The sequence below is a fragment of the Lepisosteus oculatus genome, chromosome 2, assembly GCF_040954835.1.
Source record: "Lepisosteus oculatus isolate fLepOcu1 chromosome 2, fLepOcu1.hap2, whole genome shotgun sequence".
NCBI lineage: Eukaryota > Metazoa > Chordata > Actinopteri > Semionotiformes > Lepisosteidae > Lepisosteus > Lepisosteus oculatus.
Window position 1 is genome coordinate 60,019,082 of NC_090697.1, and position 16,775 is coordinate 60,035,856.

General features: G+C 36.1%; 1 protein-coding gene across 1 annotated transcript; it reads left to right on the plus strand.

Moving 5' to 3' along the window:
* The first annotated feature begins 3,377 nt into the window (after window positions 1-3,377).
* On the plus strand, window positions 3,378-14,821 carry paqr8 (progestin and adipoQ receptor family member VIII). The gene is made up of 2 exons (XM_015343828.2): window positions 3,378-3,539; window positions 11,593-14,821. The coding sequence occupies exon 2, from the start codon at window positions 11,626-11,628 to the stop codon at window positions 12,676-12,678; it is 1,053 nt and encodes a 350-aa protein (XP_015199314.2). The 5' UTR covers window positions 3,378-3,539; window positions 11,593-11,625; the 3' UTR covers window positions 12,679-14,821.
* Window positions 14,822-16,775: the final 1,954 nt, after the last annotated feature.

Below are 16,775 nucleotides of genomic sequence, written 5' to 3' on the forward strand. Positions count from 1 at the left end.
TCTAGCAGGAAGCTGAATTAATGGAACTAGATTCTCGGCCATAGTAGTAGTGGCAAAGCTCAGAGGAAAGAAGCTCCTCCCTGTTCCAAAGCTCTAAAGTTAAGATCAGAGATATACAAGTCAAAGAACTGAATTTTCCTATTGGGTCAAGATTTCTTTGGTGTTATCTTAATGCTTGATATCTTAATACTGTATTTTTACTATTTTCCTAAAAAGTGTTTAAGGCATATGTGCAAACTAAGATGTTTACCCAGGAAATAGGAGTTGGAAGGCTCACTCATTTAATAATTGGGAAGAAATTGGTAAGGTCAGTAACGTACTGTTGAATTTTAACCACCGCAAACCGCAATTGGTGCTTAGAAATTGCACAATTTATAAATAAAATCTATATTATTCGATACTTAAGTCAAAAAGTGATACCACGATTCCTGAGCCGAGTATTTTGAGTGGTTATACTTCTAATAAATCAACTAAGTTGGACGCGTTTGTGGAGTTGATAAGAAGAAACATTACAAGTTTTCTGTAAAACGTTTCATTGCATTCAGTTTTAATGTTGTCTAAACGGTTTGACAAAGCAGTCAGAGTTCTAGTCGTGTCAGGTTTCATGAAAACATAAACTGGCCAAAAATTGATAAATATTTACATTTAACAAACATTTATTGTGCATGCTGGTGTCAATGTTTTCCTTTATTAACACAGGGATAATAACTACAAGATTAATAATAATAAACTTTATTTTATATAGCGTCTTTAAAGGTGGCTTTTCAAAGTGCTTTACAGAATGGTAACATCAATAAATAAAAAGAGTACACAACATAAACACAATTGCAATATACAGAGGAGACCGTGGATGGTGGTACTAAGAAAAGCAGAGGGGTGAAGAATGGAACCAGTTAAGTAAAGGCTCTTCTAAAGAAGAAGGTTTTGAGTCTGGATTTGAAGGAGTTTAGAGAAGGTGACTCTCTGATATCCTTGGGGAGAGAGTTCCAGAGCTTGGGGGCGTAACAGGAGAAGGTCCTATCACCCATACGATGTAGATGGGCTTGGTGGACAGTAAAGAGAGCAGAATTAGAAGAGCGCAGGTTGCGATTTGGGGAGTAGGAGAATTTTAAAGTCCACATGGAATTTGACAGGACGGCAGTGCAAAAACTCCAGGACAGGATTAATGTGATCACTTGCACTAGACCTGGTCAGGATTCTGGCTGCTGAATTTTGGACATACTGCAGTTTGTTCAATGTAAATTTAGATACCCCAGCGAGTAGAGCATTACAGCAGTTAATTCGAGAGAACACAAATGTGATGATCAGCTTTTCGGCCACCTTAAGAGCTGACAGTTACCTTTTATTATTCTCCTTGTGGCCCTGGGTGAAATTTAAGGAGGGCTTCCACCTCTTTGCAGGGTTGCCATTGTTTTAATTGCCCTCCAGTTGTATACTATTTGCCTAACAGTGGATTTATGAAGTCCGAATCTTTTTGAAATGGCTTTATAACCTTGTCCAGATTGATGAGCATCCACTACTTTTTTTCCACAGTTCTGCTGATATTTCCTTAGTTCAAGACATGATGCTACACTCATTGGAAGAGTAACTGACCTGCTTTCTTGCAATTATTTGTTTGCTCCTCCCTAACACATCATTTGAGATCTTCAATTTCATTGGTTATCGTGGTTAATTGGTTAGCACTCTGTCATTGACCCACCTGATGTAAGTCATAGAACTAAGGATTCACTTATAATAATAATAAACTTAATTTTAAATAGTGCCTTTAAAGGTGGCTTCTCAAAGTGCTTTACAGGATGACAACAACAATAAATAAGAGAATACAACAATAAATAAGAAGAATACACAAGATAAAACACAATTACAATATATAGAGGAGACCGTGGATGGTGGTACTAAGAAGAGCAGAGGGGTGATGAATGGAACCATAAACCTATGTCTGTATACTGTGTGTATTATTTTGCTACATGGACATTTCCTTTCAAAACACTCAAATTGGTGAATAATTATACACTATCAATTAGGAAGTGACAAATTCAGATTAAATATGCATTTTGTGGTTAAAAAAACAAAAAATCTCAAATTATGCAATGGGTTTACAAACTTTCAAGCATGACTATATTTGTGTATGTGGCTGACACCTTTAGCAAAAGTGACTTACATTTTCAACCATTTTTGTAGCTGGATATTTTACTTAAATTCAAGTGACATATGTTGCTCAGTCGTAAAACAGCAGTGTCTCACATGCAATGTAACAACTTTTTAGTTACAAGGGCAGAACCTTAACCACTGCTTCACAATGCTTTCCTGGGTTTTCTTAATGATTGGAGGTCAAATACATATAGAAGAAGTATCACTAACACATGAGTACAGCTAATTTAAGTAAAACTGTTAATTTTCTAGATACGTTAATCACAAGAGACAGGTGTCTGAAGCTTATGTATAATGCTATGTCTAAAACAGTAATTCAATTATGAAGTCTTTGTCCCTAAAAATATGCTTTATCTATAATATAAAGCTGAACAAACCTGTCCTGCTTCTGCTTAATTGGCAGATATAACAGGTTCCCTTTGCCTTGCTGCATATTTATATTTAATTCCTGGTAACTTAGTTTATTTTCATTCATGCAATGTTTCAGGTTCCTGAGATATTTGAGATGAGGCAACAAGTCCAGCCAAGCATTATTAAAAAGAAAATATTGTATTATATAGTAAGAGGTATGAATACAATCTAATCATTTTAAAATCTTCTTACTTTAAGGTACTTGTTATGTAGATATTAATGGGAGCCTGTCCAAATATCAGAATATGTTTAATTCTCTAAATGAGAAAGGAGAAAGCTCTCTGAAATGAAAATATTTTTACATTTCCAATTCAAGAAAACAAAAGGAGGAAACTTTTGTAGGATCTCTGTATCATTGAATTATTTCTAAGTCCCTTTGGTCATAATTACTGGGGTTGCTTGGTTTTATGGACTACAGTTTTATTTATAACCCTTATGCTGTATGCTTTCAATCACTTTAATATTAAATTGCTTGTGAACTTGGATTTCTTCCAAACGATTTTGCTACCATGTAATGTGTGCATTATTGTGCTGGAATATAACTTGATTGGGAGTGATATTGAAACAAATTCTGGGTTACCAACATTTTTCAATCTACAGTTTTCCAATCGGAGAAATCCTTCTGTTTCTATAAATTAGCAAAGTACAGTATATAGGGAACGTCGGAAAGTTACATTTATCCTACTAGCTTTAAGGTGATGATGACTTAATGAAATCCCGCTGAAATGTGGAGCCTGACGGTCAGAGTTGGTTATGAGTTATGGTTATGATGCAGAATCCATTATTGTGTATCTGTTACTATAGAGAACGAGAAGGTGGGGCAAGCGCCGAGGGCGTTATTACGCAAGCAAGCCGGCACTTCGGCTACCTAGAAAGTTGTCCTCCGCTGGAATTTTTGATGTAAGTCGGTGCTGTTACAGGTGCCTGAAGTTGCTAGAAACAGGGACGAGTCAGTTCGGCGAGGAAACTTTACGAAGGTAAGATGATGTTTGCGAGACGGTTTCAGACAGTTCGACATATGTTTTGCAGGTGGATTGAGAATTACTCATCTGATTTTCTTTCTGACACGTCTTTGCTAATGGAACGTACTTTTGTTGTATAGAAAAATACGTCATTTATCACAAGGAATCATCGTTGACAAGCACAACCACTGTTTTCACATAGAAAATGTCGTGTTATCATGAGGTCAGAACTGATGAGCAGCCAAACTCTTTCGTGTATTTAGCTGTGGCAACCAGCTATATTAAAAAAACAAGATTTAAAAGCCTAGAAAACTTAATATATATGGTAAAGTTAACTAATAATGTAATTCTACTTGAAATATTTAGTAACACTTTCCTGATTAAGTTGTAGAATCTAAATTTGGTTGAAAAAATATAAACGTCCTCATTTACAAAAATATTAAGGTTAACTTTATTACAATTAAGTAACACTAATCGCATGTAGTCTCCTGATAATGTGAGCACTGCATATCTTTAAATGGGTTTGATTAATATGCTCAACAAGTTTGTGCTACGTGAGAGACTTTTTGTTAAATAAAATAGGCTAGCTATGGCGATGCCATGGCAGCGCGTCTAAATTATTCCAGTGCTTTATCTTTCTCTTCAGTCGTGCCAGTCTCTGCACTGTTTAACAAAGTGCTGCACTGCACAAGCTCTTTTATAACTGTATTCTCGCGTGCAAAACGATGAATTGTTTCTATATTTAATGTTTTATATTGCTTTTGGTTTAAAAGTTCCAGAACTTGAACAACCGTTTAAACAGGTTACAGTGGTAGAAATAAATTGTGCCCTGAAGTTAGTAATTTGGTAGACTACAAATTACAAATTACATTATGTCATGTGTTTCCCTTTAAAAGCTAAATCGTTGACAATTAACCTTACATAAGGAATAAAGCTTTAACATTAAAATACTTGTGAGTGTGTTACAGTATAGGAGGTCAGTAATGTAAGACTTCACTTTGTTGGAGTGCAATAATGCCTCAGAACTACTTTTTGTTGGATGTTTTAATATAGTTCCTTTTAAACTACAATGTTTACCTAAACCTCTGCTGAAATTGAATAGCCTCAATTTATGTGTGAAATCTAAACGCATTATAAAATGCATTAAAAATAATATACTGCTTTTTCTATTAATGTTTGTCGTGGTCAGTGTGCTTTATTATTCCAAATCCTACAAATATCACAAATGTCATATTCATGGTATTCTTCAGGATGTTTCCTCCTGTTGCTAATCATCTGTTCTATGCAATTACATTTTTGAATTAAATGTATCTGTGAATGCTTAAGACTTTTGGAATTTTTTTTTCTTGTGGCATTAAGATGTTTATGACATAAGACATAAGATGTTTGGACATATACTTATGAAGAAAAGTTTAGGATATTTGACATTGCTCTGAAATGCACTTTTTGGAGAAGATACTGTAATTTTACACAAAACGTAGGGTAAAATCTGTATATTCCTGCAGTTACATGAATTATTTCTGTACAAAGCCATTAAAATGTAGACCACCACATCCTAAATAACTTTTATATTTCCTATACAGGATTAGTTTTCACTATTACTCAGTACTTCTTTTATTACTTACAAAATACAACAAAATGATCTTCCTTTTATTTCCTGGTAGAACTCAAAAGTACAATACAATGTGTTTATGAAACTAGCTCTGTAAAACCATGGATCTTGTACACGGATCTTATATTTATTTTACTCACTTATTTCAGCAATAGAGCAACATATAAATTCTCAGATTTTTTATTTATTTTTTTCTAATATTCTAAAATATGTGTATTAAAACAATTCTTTAACATAAGTGTGTGTTGCTGAAAACAAAAATGCTGAAAAGCATGTTCAACATTGTAATGAAAGCAGATGCTATTAAAAAATATGAGAATTACCTCTACATTGCAATAGGATGTTTTAACAACATATAACATGTACTGTTTTTTACTGATTTATCTTTTCCATCCTGTCATAGTTTAGAGGCCTTTTCTTAGAAACGAAAGTACTTAAATTCAAAATAAAAATTGTAAACTAGTAGGCTGTATTGTAGGCTAACAGAAAACACAACAACAGATTACTTCACAAATAACAATAGGAAAGCTGAGGTGCATAAGATGTTGACTGTTCAAAGTAGCTTTTCCTTTGTTGTGAGAGAGATTAAATCATCTTAATGTTTAATGATGAGTAGGAATTGATTTTCTCCTCTTCAAAAATGTCGAACTTTTTGCACATTCCTTGTTTTATTGGTTATATAATCCTCTCAAATGCTTTCTACAAAGTATGGCTCTAGAGACATTAATTCTGTCCTAATTGGGGCACTCTGTAGTTTGAATTGTAAATCTCCAAACAAGCACTGTTTATGTAGTATGCCCTCTGTATATACACAGCACATAAATCCTACTGTATCCAAGTATGTTGGCAGTTTTATTTTTAAAAATGGAAGAGCCATATTGAATTTAACCAAATCTAATAAAATATGTTAATCCATATGTAGTAGTAGGACAAAACTGACATAATACCCTATATTTTCCAATATTTTTGTGTCTACTCTTTTACAAATAAATGCAAAATATTTAATGAGCTTACAAGTTACTATTAAAACAAAGGAGAGATTTTGCTTAGTATTCAGGGTTCATACATGGGTCTGTTTCTAGAATGTCATGGTTACTGTATGGACCTTTATGAGATTAGGCAGTTTTGTTCTATGACAAGAAAGGTGAAGAAGACCTTACTAGCTGCCACATTGATGTTCCCAGTGTCCTTTGAGAAACTGAAGCTGAGAAAACAGTTTAAATGTTGGCTTCAGTACTAAGCTTGAAACAGCAAGAAAGCACCAGCCAGGCATTTTCAACCCTACAGAGAAAATGGCCCTAGTCCAACACTCAGCTAGTTCTTTTCATTAATGGCGCCTAAATAAATAAGCCCAGCCCTGATAGACCTTTACCCAAGGCAGAGTGATCTCATTTAACAGTAAAATCTCAATTTGTAACGAGTGAAATGTATCATAGAAAATCGAATATGATGAAAGATATTAACTCTGTGTTGAAATAGTACATCCCCTTAAGATTTTATGGCACACTTAGACATATTAGACCTTCACCCAGTCCTGACCATATCCTAATAGTAACTGATCTCATTTGACAAATAGCACACAATATTTCTACTTTCTCATGATTTAGTAAAACATCAGCCAGCATTCCATATATTTGTGTGAAAAAATAAGCACACCCCTTGATTCAGTAACTTGTCAAATATGTCTAAATATATTAAGCCATTTAATCTTAAGGGTGTGTACTATCTTCACCACATTATAATCACATCAACCTGCTTTGAGGAAAAACACAAAAATGTTGCACCATCCTGATGCATACTGAATTATAATGTTAAATTGCATTTACAATGCTAATGTAATAGAGAACATATTACAGTAAACTGTATATTATTTCCCAAAAGAGGAAATGTTAGAAAACAGAGAGTAAGCAATGAAAATGTTAAACTATTGACTGATAGCCTGCTCTGGGAGTGTTTGATGTACCATTTTGAGCTATAGCAGAGAGGGTGTACTAGTTTCCTATAAGCTTCTATATAGTACCCAAACATCCAAATCCCTGGTAATAGTTTTCTCAGTGAACTCGTCAACACAAAGTATTCTATAATGTCAAAGTAAAAAAAACCTGTGTGCAGTTAAGGTGTTTCACATGATTTCAGAATAAATACACCTGTTAGTGCATTTCCAAGGAAACACTACATCATGAAGACTGAGGTACTTTCCAAGAACATCTGAGATAATGTTATTGAAAAATACCAGTCAGGGCAAGGATATACAGAAAATTCCAAGGCATTGAATATACCTCAAAGCACAGTGAAGTCCATCATTAAAAAGGTGAGAAATGTGGAACAACTGTGAATCTGCACAGAACTGCTGTCCACCAAGAGGCCTACTGTATGGCAATTCTAAAGGAGTTACAGTCCTCCATGACAGAGATGGGAGAAACTGTGCATGAGACAATGATAGTACGCACACTTCTGTATAAGCAAGATTTACAGTATGAAGAGTGGCAAGAAGAAAGCCTTTGTTGAAAAAAGCTCATATTGCATCTCGCCTGGAGTTTGCCCAAAGGCATGTGAGAGATTTAACAATTTGGAGGAAGATTCTGTGGTCTGATAAGACCAAATTGAACTTTGTTTGGTGCAAACCTAACACAGCACATCACACTGAGAACACCATCTCTACAGTGAAGCATGGTGGTGACAGCATCATGCTTTGGGGATGGGTCTCTGCAGCAGGGACTGGAAAACTCATAAAGATAGAAAGAAAATTGATGAAGGAAAATGTGTTGCAATCCCCAAGAGCACTGGGACTTGGAATACAATGACCTGAAACATACAGCAAAAGCAACACTGGAGTGGCTGAAAACCAAAGCGGTTAATGTCCTGGAGTGACCAAGTCAAAGCCCAGACCTCAATCCAATTGAGCATGTGTAGAATGACTTAAAAATTGCTGCTCACAAACAGACCCCATCCAACCTGATGGAGCTTGAGCAATTTTGCCAAGAAGGATGGGCAACGCTGATAGAGACATTACCCAAACAGACTTACAGCTGTGATTGCGGACGGAGGTGGTCTTACTGAGTATTAACTCTGGGGGGTGAATACTTATGCATTCAAATATTTTCTGTTTTTTTATTTTTAATTTAGTCAAATGTCTGGATTTTTTTCTTTGACATTATAGACTACTTTGTGTTGAGTGGCAGCAATTCTGAGTTAAATACATTATGGTTCCATCCTGGTAACATAATAAAATGTGAAAAAGTCCAAGGGGGTGTAGACTTTCTATAGGCACTGTAAAGGAGGTTTTCCATTGGCCAGATATAAAAAGCTTCTAAATGACCAAAAAACACTGAATTAAGAATTTGAAATTTTCAAGCAAGTTGAAGTTTTGATTCAGTCCTGGCTTTCGACAAGTGCTTCTACCAAAAAGAATGACAAAGTCTTGATCTATGTGTGTTTAGTCATGTGTAGTTTATTTAGTACTCTTGCCACTGTCCCACAAAAGCTTCCCATAGGGAAAATGCAGTAATACAGGATAATTGTCTTTCACTTTAGCCAAATTCCAGCTTTTTATCAGAAAGCCTTCACAGTTTTGGCATTCAGCTTTTGCCAGAAAGCACCCTACACATCCATCATCCTTCACTGCCCTGGGCTCATAGTACTGCTTAGATGACATAGAGTGCTTATCTCTGCTCAAGTTCCTTTTGTGCAGTAGGTTCTCTTTTTTTCTTTTTAATTTACTGTATATGCCTCAAACAACTTAAGAAACCACTAAAACAACCAGTTCAACCAGTTTGTTACACAATTCCAATCTGATAAGGAGGAAAATAAGCAGATATTTTGCATCTGATACAGTACAGTATATCAATTCTGTTGTTTGTTTTTCCTGTTGTTTATTTTTATTATAAACTGTTTTAAATAAATACATTTAACAGAATGGTTAATGTTCCTCTAACAAAAAAGTTTCCTTAAAACTTCCAGGGTGTTATGGCAGGCATTGAAAATAATTAAATACCATTATCTGTGTCTTTATTGCCCTTTTTGTGTTTTTGTGTCTTATTGTGTTTTTTATCTGGAGAGTAATGTGTCCAACAATGTTAAGTACTGTATGTGAGTTTGCCTTTCTAGAAAATGGAAATGATGCGGAGAGTAAATGTGTACTTCCTGGGTACACAGTGAATGACAATGCCTGGAATTTCTCTTCACTATCCATTTCATAAAACATTTTTTATTTGCACAATCCACCGAAGATTAAAAAAAAAACAAGAGTTGAAACTGAGACATGAGTAATGGTGTTTCATGTTCTTTAATTAGAAATAGTTTCTAGGGTGTCACTTACAGTACGTCATTGAGGCATCATGCAATATTTGTTCAAATACTGATATTCTGAACCGGCATGATGAGTGAGACATTTTGCATTAGGTGATCTGTTGGCCACTGGTTAGGCTGGTTTGATGGGCAGATTCCTTCCATTCCTCACTTTTCTGTTGTTCTCCTGAAAACACAGGGTGTGATCTTTTTTTAGGATTCACCTGCTTATGCTCACTGTTCACTTGTAAGTAATTCAATTTCTGATACTATAGAAAATACAATCTCCCTCCATTAGTATTATGCTGTTTGAGTACATACATAATTTGCTCATTCATTCTGATTAAAATTAATATTAAAAATTCAACATAACATCTTTTTTGCATTAGTTTAAAGTTAAAGCTTGAAGGAGAAGCCAAACTGAGTGAGTCCATATGCAAGGGTTTTAAATTGGAATATTTTTTATTCCTTCCACTTTAAAATAAAGCTGAAATACCTGGGACCTGAAGTATAAGGGTAATTATTTCTTAAGTTGTTCACTATTTTCAAAGTATTCAATATTTCCAATCATCTGGTCCATTGAATTTTTGGGGGGGGGGTAGGTAATTAAGGAAAAAGAGGGAAACATAACCAATTGAAAGCAACCTGTAGAAGATCCTCTTGCATTTATGGGCCAAAGGCTGTAGGAGGAACACTATACGATTTTGTTAACAGACCCTTATAAATCATTAATCCTGGACTACTGCTGATCAGAATTCTGCAACACTAATTCTGCAAATTGTTGTCATTTGAAGACTGCAGTGGTATCTGCAAAGATTTATCCCACATTCTTAACAGAAGTTGCAGTACGATTGCTGCAGTGGTACTGGTACAGTTTATTAAATAAAAAAATAGTCTAATATTGTAATAATCTAGGGGTTGTGAAAAATTAAATTGCACAGTTTAAAATGATAAAATAGAATTGTGTCCTGACACTAGATTGTCTTCCAAGCAAATTATAAAATTTAGCAATTACCCAACCTCTAATGTTTATGCAATACTGAGTGGTAAAAGTTATTGACATGTGTTTTCTTTGTTCTCTGATACAGCGTGGCAACAAAATAAAGAACCAGACAGCAAACCAGATCAAGTTATTTAAAATAATTTACAAATGCTGACACGCATGCTTTCTACACTACTGTGTAGAGATGTTTAAAGGACAGTGTATAGGGGCTCTGTCTTCTACAGAACTAGGCAAAACAGAACTCAATCCTGCAACTAAGGAACAAATATAAAAACTATTTACAAAATAAACAGGACTTCATGGGACTGAATCCAGTTCTGGAAACCATTTTCCTTATCCTTAATAATGTATCAACAACAACAACAACAACAACAACAACAACAACAACTTAATTTTGTTAGCCTGGTGGATTTCACAAATAGGAAATATTTAAATAAGTATAAGAAAACAGTCCCTTGTGTAAAACTAATAATCATAATGTTTAATGATGAGTAGGATTTGATTTTCTCCTCTTCAAAAAATGTAGAACTTTTGTTGGTGTCTTCAGAACTCAAGTCACCTAGCTAGAAGTGTTCTGTAATCCGGTCTGCATAAAGACTATCCCTCTTCTGTCTTCTCGCTATTTATTCTGTTTTTCACTTTGAAAATACCTCTGTATACCTGAATTTATCCTGCCTTAACACCCAGTTTTCCTCTGTACCATTCATATGTTGCCTAGAATAATGACCCACTAATAATGATTCAGTCATTATTATCATTCAGTCATTACAGCATTGTTCAGTCATGTTAAATATTAGTTAAAATGTTTGTCCAGCTGGATTTTTGGCCATTGCCTCAGGTGACAAAATAATCTAAGGGACAGCTGGGCAAAAACCCATTAAACCCATTACCTTATTAAATGGAGTACTGTGAGGTGATGTTTTTTTAATTTTGATGCCCTCTTCACTTGAAAAAAAAATATTTCCTAGTGTCTGTTATTGAAATAAGATATAAAAGTATTAGGCTGAACACACTTCACACATAACCTAAAAAAAACTAAACATTAATGAGGCGGATATCTTGTGTAATTTGAATTACCATACCACTATATGACAATTTAAGTAATATTTCATTTTTTCCAAATTTTCCTGCCTTCTGATTACCCTTCTTGTTTTTTCATTTCACAGGACACCCGGGCAGCCCTATTCCTCTCCTTTGCCATGACAAGTGCCACCCTAGAGCGCTTCAGCATCCTCTCTCTCAGTGCCCAGCAGCTGCGCCGGCTGCCCCAGCTGCTGGAGCGCTGCCTGCCAGCCATGCCTAGTACAGTGAAGGACTTTGATGTGCCCAGGCTGTTCCGCGAGCCATACATCCTCTCAGGATACCGTCCAGTGGGGCAGGAGTGGCGCTTCTACTTCCTCAGCCTATTCCAGCAGCACAACGAAGCCCTCAATGTCTGGACTCACTTGCTGGCAGCTCTGGCTGTGCTCCTGCGCTTCTGGGCCTTCTCTGAGTCCAATGGCCTGTTACTGGATGTCTCCTCCCTCCCTCTCTACCTCTACATTCTCTCAGTGCTCACCTACTTGGTTTGCAGTGTTTTAGCTCATCTGCTGCAGTCCCACTCTGAGCTTGCACACTATTCTCTTTACTTCATGGACTATGTGGGTGTCAGTGTCTACCAATATGGTAGTGCCCTGGTACACTACTTTTACAGCTCTGAGCTGGCCTGGCAGGAAACCTTTGCTCCCCTCTTTCTTCCAGGGGCTGCTCTTCTGGGCTGGTTGTCCTGTGCCGGCTGCTGTTATGCCAAGTACCGCTACCAGCGCCCTTATCCAGTTAAGCGGAAGATCTGTCAGCTGATCCCCACAGGCTTGGCATACCTGCTTGACATCAGCCCCATTGCTCACCGGCTCCAAACCTGCTCCTGGAGTGAACCAGCTGTGTGCCTCCATGCCTTGCAGATGGTCTTCTTCCTCCTAGCTGCTTTCTTCTTTTCTTGCCCTGTGCCTGAACGTTTCTTCCCAGGTCGCTGTGACATTGTGGGCCATGCACACCAGATCTTTCACCTGTTCCTCTCACTCTGCACCCTCTCCCAACTGGAGGCCATCTTCACTGACTTTCTGGGACGACGAGATAATCTTCTGCTGAGGTACGATCGTGGAGAGATCCTGGTCGCCTCTGCCTCCTTCCCCTTTCTCATGTGCTGCAGTCTGCTAACTGCAGCGTACTTACGGCGAAATGTTGAGCTCCGGCTGAGGAAAAAGGAGAACTGAGACCAATTCAACTCACTCTGGCGATTTAATATAAGAAAATCAAGGAGCAATAGGCTTTTGGAATACGCACTTCATTTTAATTGTAACAACTCCATTGACCAGTTTTCATAGCCCATTTTTTAAATTAGAATTTAAATTTGTGTATTACCTTCCAGGATTAGCTGGTGATGACGTACAAGAATCTGGGGTCAGGTTTAACTATTCCATTCCCAAAAGAGAAATGCCTGGATCACTTCAAATGTGTGTTGTTTTTAAATATCATATTTTTCCATTGAACTAACTGCATACTTTAATGATGTTAAATATCTAAAAGCATAACATAAACTACTTTTTAAGCTTCAGATGGTGAGTGGTGAGTACTAAACATTGCACAGGTTTCTAAGTACTGTTAATGTGAGCTGGGAGAGCTACAGTATTTGCGTGGATTTTAGAAGATGATCTTCTTTTTTTCATACAGTTCTAGGCCTTATGAATAAAATTTTTGTATTATTTTACTGTGGGAAACAGACTGGTAAGAGTGTTATTTTCAATGTATCTTTTCATTGATAATACCAATGTGTTAGTGCAGTGTTTGTCAGGATGAAAAAGTGATTTTCATAATTCTGCAATACAGTTCTATTACAGTATTACAGTTCTGTATTTACTGCAATACAGTAAATGTTGCTTATAGGCTCCCAACATCAGTTTTCCAAAAACTGGTGGCTTCTGTATGGCTTTTGACAAAACTAAAATTAAACTATTACAGAGTATAACATAGGGTACATGGAGAGAAAGTTATATTGAGATACTGAAGACTATGAATAAAGTGTGATTATAGTATGGTTCCTATCCCTTCTACCCCTAAAGAGAGAAGAAGGTATTTGTATGTCAAGTAGATAAGAAAGAAAGAGCAGAGTAGTAGCACGGGACAGAAGTTTGTTGTATTATTCAAGAAAGTTAGGGGATGTGTACTCTTATCTTATCAAGTGTCAATTTTATGTTTCTTTTCTGTGAACTTTTTTTTTTCCCAAACACAACGAAATGCAGGTGAAAAAAAAAATCTATTTATGCCACTATTTTCAAGATGTTCGGTCTCTTGTTTTAAAGTGGACACCATTGAACACGTTGTACCACACTGAACAACTGACTCAGCAGTAATGGAAGCCAATATCTGCTGGAGGCCTCTATCTGTACTATGGTGTGGAAAACATTTTTTGGAAAGTGGGAATGTGATTTACTACTTGAAAAGACTATAAATAACTCATAACAAGGTTGCTCAATTCAGTTTTCAAGGATCAAAAGTTTTTTGCATGTGACTTTCATCTCATTTGAGCTGTTATTTTACCAAATTATTCACTTACCACACCCATTTAACCCTTTCCTCATGTCAAAAACAGATACTGATTTAAAAAGATTGATTAAAAGTGCTTTACTGTGGCCCTTGAGCACAAGGTGTGAAGAATACCAGCAGGCTGCAGACATGAGAACAACAAAAAAATCCCATCAGTTTCATTCCTGTTCTCAATAGGGACCCAGGGATCTATGTGTTTTGAATCTATGTGTATCTAGTGGCAATCTCAAGTCCTCGTAAATTACAGCCTCGTGACAATTGTTTCTGCTCGGTGAAAAAAAGGGTTTGACTCTCACAACGCAAAATGTCTGACTTTTGCACAGCAGTGTACAACTTTTACACCACTATTTGTATCTAAACAATATAAATTTAATCTGATCTAAGGAAAATAATATAGTGTTCTTAGTTCTAATGTGTTGCCATTAGAGTAATACATTTCACAAGGTATAAATCCATCATGTATTGTTCAGACATGAGTGTAACAGATCATTTACATTTTAATTCCAGGAAATGTGTGCTGTATTTGTTCACTTTAAACTGGTCACTTTCAAATATTATTTGAAATGAAATCACTAATATTATTAAGCCTAGTTTTTCAGTGCAGTCCTTGAATTTATTAATGTGCCCTTTTCAGTTTATGTGGTATGTATTTCCTGGAGTAAAATTACTGACCTCTGATGTGGAATGAACTGAAATTATTAAAATTTGTATTTTATCCAGAAGGGACTAACTTCTTAAAAAATGACTACTAATGTAAAGATAATCTTATTGTATTTGAATATTGTTTTTAAATTAAACTTATCATTAATTTGTTTTATGGGTGTTTTTATAGTGTTGTCTAATTAATATCCTCTTTCCACTGGCCATTGTTAGAAAGCTGTAAAATGGCTTTGGTTCTTTTTCAGTGGTGTAAAAAATCACAGGCCTGAACCAACTCAAATATTCACCATATCCAGAAGAGGCTCAGAGGCAGCTTAGTGTCCTTCTCACTGCAGAGTCAATTAAATGTGTTTAGGATGCCTCACACAACACAAGGGTATCAAAATACAATAAATGGTTAATTAAGAGTATATGATATGGAGTATTTAGATTTCCAGAAGGCAAGGTTCCTCATAAAAGATTAATTCTCTAATTACAGGAAGTAGGCATATGGAAAATGTAGTTGAAAATAGAAACAGGCATAGTACAGGTATGGGGTAAAAATTCAAATTTGTAATCAGTGGACCACTGCTCTTCCTAATTAATCTCAATTATTCTAGATTCTGATACAGTTATTAAAAAAGTCTCTTTTGAAGATGATAATAAATTATGAGCATTAGCCATCACTATAGAAGCAGCAAATTAAATATATGAAAAAAATGGTCAACATCTGGTAGATGACATTTATACACATTTGACTCCTTTGGACTTCATCTACTCCAAACATTGTCATGCCCTCTGCAGCCAGAGGGCACTCCTTCTCTGTCCTGTCTCTTGTTTCTGGTGCTTTGCTGTCCTTCCTGTGTTTCTCTCTCTCTGGGGCTATATATTTCTGGGTCTTTCATTTGCCTTCGCTCAGCATTGTTCGGATGTCCCGAGACCCGCCTAGCACCAGGTCGCCCCACGTCCGCTACCTGAGGGCTTAGATTTCTATACAGCATTCCCTGAAGAATTGACAACTGGCTAACCCCGTCTCCCTGCTACGCATAAGGTCATTCTACGGTTCGTCCTTTCCGACATCCAACATGACAAACATGTAGTGTGTTACAGAAGTATTAAGATGCTTGCACAGTTCTACATTTTGTTTCTTTAATGCTTGTAATCATGACACCCTGAATAAGCAAGTACTATTTGCTATATACCAACCTACTCTACACCTTCAATCACAAAAACAAAAAGAAGTAAATAGAAAATATGAAAGAAAAAAGACAAGATTAATTATTTCAGTGTTCGAACCCTTTTTCTGTGGCAAACCTACACTGTCACTTAATTTAGATGCACAAATAACAAGCACCCAATTCATTTTAGTCAATGTGTAATAATAGTGTCTCATATGAAAAATACGTTTCTGTAAAGGCCTTCAGTCAGGTAGGGAATGTCAAGCAAAAATGTAGCCAAGAAGACCAAGGAGTTTTAAAAATAACTCAGGGATAAGGTTGCATGACTGTGAAAACCAAAAACGAATAAGTCTTCCTAAGCTTTTTTAAATGATAATTGAGTTTGATGCTGTCCAGTTGTAACCAAGGTTGAGCCTTATCACAGAAGGAACAAAGTTTTTGCTAAAATATCCTGGTAAATATTACAATCTGTTGCTCAGTTCAAACCAGGACATCAGGTGCAGAGAATCTAAACCATCCTCAAATCAGGGCACAATCATTTATATGACACACAGAAGGGCTTAGATTGTTTTTTAACATGAGCTGCAACTTGATGCACGACATACTCCTGGTGTCCCAAAGCTCCATTTGTGTTTCAGCCAGCTAGATCATGTGGTACCATTTGACTTCTGAGTCAATTAGCTGTGTAAAAAATGTGTCTTTTCTTTTAATGAAGCCATGGCATTCTGCCATAGACGCCAGATTTATGAAGTCAACCTCAAACAGCAGTGTTGGAAACATTGTATCCCTGTATAATGTCATAATTTCTTTTATTATTTCCCACTTGCTGGCCTTGGGTGTAAGTTAACCACTTTACTAACCACACATTTTAGTAAGCTTTCTATTTGGCATAGAAACTGTCCCACTGACCTTGAATGTCTTGATGATAGACCATATACTGTAGTTTAATA